A 5,893-nucleotide genomic window follows, 5' to 3' on the forward strand; every position below is an offset into this window, starting at 1 on the left:
TTCGTTTAATTTAACTTATTTCATACTTTTACGTTATAATTATTAATATATATTTATATATTATATTTTTCATTTATTGAAAAATGTATAAAAATATAATTTTCATATATTTTCTTTTTTTCTTATTTTTTTTTTTATGAAAATATAAAAGTAGTATAATGCAAAATTGTTATTTATACTGGCAGTGTGTCAATTAAAAAAATTAAGTATTTACTTATTTTTTAAAAATATTATACGAAAGTAATTTACATTATGCAATGAATATGAAAATGTAAGTTTTTATCTAGCTATATATTTTTACTATAATAATTATGTATTAAGAAATCACAAAGTTATCAGAAATACCAAAATAATTTAGCCATCTCGAGTATATATATATTTATATATATGATAATAAACGTTAATATATTCAGTGGAAACCAACTGTGCGCGTATACTCATTTTGCCTAACCCCAAGTGAAAAAAAGAGGAAAGTACCTATAACATATATTTTATCGATGAAAAGGAGAGTTAGAGATATACTATATAAATAAAGAGATAGAGAGAAGATATAGTCCAGCCTATCTTAACCACGAAATGTAATCGAATTTAATATATGTTTTAGGTACCATACTCGTTCGTACACCCGAAATATAATACACTATAACACATAATTAAGTCTAATTAGTACAAAGGTAACCCATATACGATGTATATTATAATCTCTTTCGGCAAACTCATCTCACGCCGTATAATTATTCTATTTTATAGTTTATACAGACAAGGGATAAATTTGTATAACCATACATATATGTATACATCTATATATATAACACTGAATATTACACTGATATTATGTTTATATAAAAATTGTTGTCCACAACTGCGTTCAATTAAATAACTCCCAAATGATATAGGGAAAAACGTATGTTACATGGGATATCGTCGTCACGACGAAACATAACAAATATATATATATATATATATACATATATACATACATATATTTATGTATAAATATGTTAAAAAAAATTTCTAGTACAAGAATCTCCTCTTGGTCTCATAACAATCAACAATGCATAATTAACCTACAAAACAAATTCGTACTATGCGCGCGAAAACACACGGGTTACAATAGTCTAGTCGTTCCCATTCTTCTTTTTTTTTTCTTTTTCATTTTCAAACTGTATAGTTCATACTCTTTAGTTATTATTTTGGTAACTGGTTATTATTCGGTTCGAGGCTATCTTCCGTAAAACTAACTTCTGATCGTGGAGTTCAAGAGGAAAGGCACATAAAACATTTTCGACTCTAACAAGAGTGAAGCAGCCGACTGAATCTACAACACAAGAATGAAAAATAAAACCATTGGTATTACAAGGTAACTTAGAAGTATCGTTTCTAATCGAATTATATGTTATATTATTTTGCTGAGAGTATATATTCGTTGCATTCCTAACAATACCGTGATCGATGAGCACGAGCCGGTTTAAAACTTAAACGTGCACGCTATTTACGGTATACACACGAGGCAATAGTATATTTATTATTTTTACCTCAGGCAGTCGGTGGAGGAGATCTTGCAACCTGTTGGGTTGCATGGGAAAAGTGTGTTCGACGTAAGTCTTCAAACAAGACGTATACCTCTCTTGAATAGTTTCCAACTCGCTAGTGGTACTGCCGTTATCTGTGGTTGGGAATGAAAATGAAAAAAAATTGAAATAAAAAAACAATCCTATGCCAACGGTAAATATTGTCATTGCGCGTGTATAATACTACGCGCGATAATGATATAATATGTTCCACGCACTCTGAGTTAACATGATTATGACTTTCAGGCACACGTATTCCTCCATCCGCAGTTTTACCCGCCTGAACATGAGGGTGACGTGAGTGATTTTCTCCACCATCACGCCGACGTCTTGCCGGAGCTGGTCCATCGTTATGGGCTTACCCATCATGGACGATAAGCAGTTTTGCAGTATGCATAAATTGTGAGATACCTGCAGACAGTCGGAGGCGTGAGTGCTTATTTATGTTCAAGTGCACGTTATTAGCTATAATGTATTGCCGACAACAAAAAAGGGTTTGGAGGAGTAACACGATGGGATAGGGATAGGGGGAGGTAGTTTATACCAACTAACCTCTTGGTGGAACTCGGAATCGTCGTTTCGATCGCCGTTGATATTAGAGGAGTTCCATATCTTTTGTGGCCCGTGTATTGCTTGATACGCCGAGGTGGTCAACACGAGCAGTTCGTGCCACTTGTGAGTCAAAAGTCTTGTGTGCACCTGCAACGGGTTACCGTTCGTCGTTACAACAGTTCTATATTTATGCACGCACTACATAACAAGAAAACCGTAAGAGCTGCGGATACTCACTTCGACGGGCAGTTCGAGGTAGAACGGAAGACGTTTAGTCCACTGCACCAGTTTATACACGATCGAATCGCCGATCTGCATGAGTTTGGCCGATAGATCAGAATTGTGTTCGAGCAAATCCTCCATGTTCTACAACACAACAATAAAATCCCTCGTGTTCAAACAAATATCATATTCCGGGTGGCACTACACGAGGAAAGGATAAAGGTTTCTACGGGAAGGAGTTTTTTTTCGTTGCTACGTCATATGCGAAACAATATAGTACTTACCCTCAAAGTAGCGATGTCTTGGAATTCGTCGCAGTCCACAAGATTCTTGATCATGTTAACCGTGGCTTCGATCGAAAACGTACGGTCCCTCGACGAACTCACAGCGTTGTCTAGCCTTTGTCTGAGGTAAACGACCTACGCGACAAGGACATTATACTGTTATTACAGTCGAACTCGTAAAAGTACCCGTAGTTGTTAAAATCGCAAACGGCAAAATTACCTCGCTTGGATTCGTCAGTGCAGTCTTTAATATGGTCCCGTTGACCAGTGTCGAAATAGACGAGGCGTTATCCTGGTTTTCCGTTTTCATCGTAGTCATCGTACTGGCCGTGGTACAGGGAACGGATTTCTCCATTTTTACCTGACCGTTCTTCGGCGGTCTCTTCTTCTTGTACTTAACCTAAACACGCACCACGGTTTGTGTATTATTTCACCGTCGGTCCATATAGTCTCCGGGAGACGTGCGAACAAGCGAATTATAATAATAATGTACGATGATGGTAATTCTTACCTTGTACAAGTTATAAACAGCACCTGAATTTCTTCCGCCGGGCATTCTGTCTTCTCGAACGGCTATAACAAACACAATATAAACGACTTTATTAAGAGTTTCACAGCTATACGGTTTTTCGTCATCGATATTCCGATTTTCCGATATTCGAATTTTACATCGGTAACGCGAGATACGTAGAAACTTACCTTGCAACACCATCCCTTGTCCTATGCATTTTTTGAACCGGCAGTACTGGCACCTGTTCCTTTGAGCTTTTGTTATTTCGCAAGTCCCTTCCGCTATACACGTGTATATCCTTCGGTTTTGGACGGTACGCTTGAAGAACCCTTTGCACCTGTTTAAAGGGACAGAAAACACACCCACTCAATGATTAATGTTGGCCGTGCGAATAACGAAAACATATACGATTTTATTTTGGTGTTAACGACTCCTATACATGGCACACGGCGAGCGCGTGTTAGTGCCTCGGTAAAACCTTGTAGTAAAAAAATAAAAATAAAGCCGTCGTCCTTGAGCAAGGCGAGCGCCGTTACCGTTAAGAATTTTACAGTTATGGCAACAACGTCCGGTACCGTGGATAAGTTTGCAATACTGCAGCGCTATATACGAGCAGAGTCGTGATTTTCCAGCGGAGCAGAAAAGCAACGTTAAACAAATTTCAATGTGATGCGATACAGTTTTAAAATCCGGAAATTAGTGTATGAATAGTATAACAAAAAAATAGTATTGTAGCACTCGTATGGTGACAGTAAAATAAAACAGCACGACGTAACAAGTTTGATATATTAGGAAATAAATACGTGCATGCGTGTAACTCGGTCCTGCAAAACGTGTACAGTAACGGGGATTCATGCACAAACAACCTAGGCACACGTGCCCAAGCCGTAAACATCTTTTTTTTAACGTTTTATTATTTATGTATATATATATATATATATAATTTTTTACAACAAAGTTTGACTATAGAACTTGACAAAGTTTAACTTATTAAATGTAGAGAGCTGCTTTACAGCGTAGTTGTTACTGTGATTTCTAATGCAACGATTGTTTCGATTTTCATTTGGAACAAGGCAATCTCATGTTACTGTAAATTATGTTATTTAAAAGTGTTTGAATTAATTGGTCTTACGCAATAAGCAAGGTGAACAGTGTCTAATGGGGATGGAAAAACGATACATGTCCTCCGCAGCGGTACAAGTATTTACGTTAAAATAAGGGAGAAGACTTGGTCTCGAAAAATCTCAATAAACCAAGTAGACATTTTCTAAATAATTGATCCGCACGTGTATAGCAGTTACAGTCGTGTCGAAAACGCAAAATATTATCGTCGCGATTCCGCATGTCTCAAAAAACCATTACACACGGGATTTATTATAAAAAAACGATAGGATATTTTATTCGCGTACCCTTCACAAGTAATAATGCCGTAGTGAAGACCCGTGGCCCGATCGTCGCAGATCATGCACACCATCGGTTGGTCCTGCTCGTCGGCCTCCTCCATTTGGTGGTACGTGTTGACGGGAGCGGGTTTGTTGTCGCCGTTCAAGGAGTTCATCGGCCAGCCCGCGCCACCTGTACTGGCCGTCAGGTTGAGCGCATGCATCTGATGCGTGGCGGCCACCGGGAGTTGCGATAGGTCGCCGGCCCACAGCCGTTCCATATTGAGCGGCACGTGGAAGCTTTGCTGCTGGCCACCGCCACCGCCGCCACCACTACCGCCGTTGCTATTCCCGCCACCGTTGTTCCCGCTGCTGGCCACGGACGCCTGCTGGCCGCTGATGGGCCTGAGACCGGGCATGTGGCTGATAACGGACGCGGCGTCGTGGCCAGCGGCCACGCCGAGGTTCAGCAACAGATGGGCGGCCGATTCTTCGCTGACCACCGGCGATGGAGACGGCGATGACGCGGACGACGTGTTGGACGACCACGTGGTCGCGGACGACCAATACGGCGAGCCAACCGTTGACGTCTGCACCGATCCGCTCCCCACGCTGGCCGGCGACGTGGACTGTTCCACAGTGCCGGGCGGACTTGACCAGATCATCGTCCGGACGCCACCTGTGAACGCACGAAAACGTCTCGTTAATAGTGTACGCAGTAATTGCAAAAACTTTCATTGTTATTTCGTTTACATCGTAGATATACCGAATGCGCAACTCGTAATCACGTTCGCCCAAGCGCCCACGCGAAGTTATGCACGGTATTGCGTATTTCATTTGGACTTATTGCGTCGTCGTATTGTTTTATTGCTAATGAGTGATTAGTTTTCCGACGCTTAAGCAGTACGCGTGTACACGAACGTTGTAGAAAACGTTTCTTTACCGTAAGTCAAAAATGATCAAAGAGAGCAATTTTAGTTCAACGCGCACAACGCAAATAACACTACGTCAAATCGTTCGATCGCGCACTGTTTACTGCATTCATGTGGGTACCGATTGAAAAATATCACGTGAGGTAAAAACAAAAAAATTCCTACGTGCACAACAGTTATTTATTACACTCGCACGCGCTGGATCGATGATTAATAATCAGTCTGCGCCCGAGGGACCCGCAGTACTTTTTTCCATCACGATTCCCGTACGCGGACGATCAAAACGAATCCTGGCTTCGATCGTAACGACGATTGGAGCTCCAGTGCACGAAACGTTTTTGAAAGCAATAGCTATACGCGCGCGCTATTTTAATCGGATCTGTCGCTGAGAAGACTCGTAAAGCGCCGACCACCCCCTCCCTCCAGATAAAAAGACCGC

At 40.6% G+C, this 5,893-nt stretch overlaps 1 protein-coding gene across 1 annotated transcript in view; it reads right to left on the minus strand.

The window, feature by feature from the left end:
• Positions 1-331: 331 nt before the first annotated feature.
• LOC112683990 (hormone receptor 4) overlaps positions 332-5,893 on the minus strand; it is a 76,201-nt gene continuing 70,639 nt past the window's right edge. Inside the window, exons 7-16 of the mRNA XM_025555273.1 lie at positions 4,550-5,251; positions 3,329-3,477; positions 3,141-3,202; positions 2,850-3,029; positions 2,630-2,764; positions 2,361-2,489; positions 2,124-2,270; positions 1,790-1,982; positions 1,536-1,666; positions 332-1,318 (exon numbers count right to left, since the gene is read on the minus strand). Of these exons, the coding sequence (XP_025411058.1) occupies positions 1,238-1,318; positions 1,536-1,666; positions 1,790-1,982; positions 2,124-2,270; positions 2,361-2,489; positions 2,630-2,764; positions 2,850-3,029; positions 3,141-3,202; positions 3,329-3,477; positions 4,550-5,251 (1,909 nt within the window). The 3' untranslated portion in view covers positions 332-1,237. The remainder of the gene's footprint in view (positions 1,319-1,535; positions 1,667-1,789; positions 1,983-2,123; positions 2,271-2,360; positions 2,490-2,629; positions 2,765-2,849; positions 3,030-3,140; positions 3,203-3,328; positions 3,478-4,549; positions 5,252-5,893) is intronic.

The sequence above is a fragment of the Sipha flava genome, unplaced genomic scaffold, assembly GCF_003268045.1.
Source record: "Sipha flava isolate LNK unplaced genomic scaffold, YSA_version1 104_pilon_pilon, whole genome shotgun sequence".
Lineage (NCBI taxonomy): Eukaryota > Metazoa > Arthropoda > Insecta > Hemiptera > Aphididae > Sipha > Sipha flava.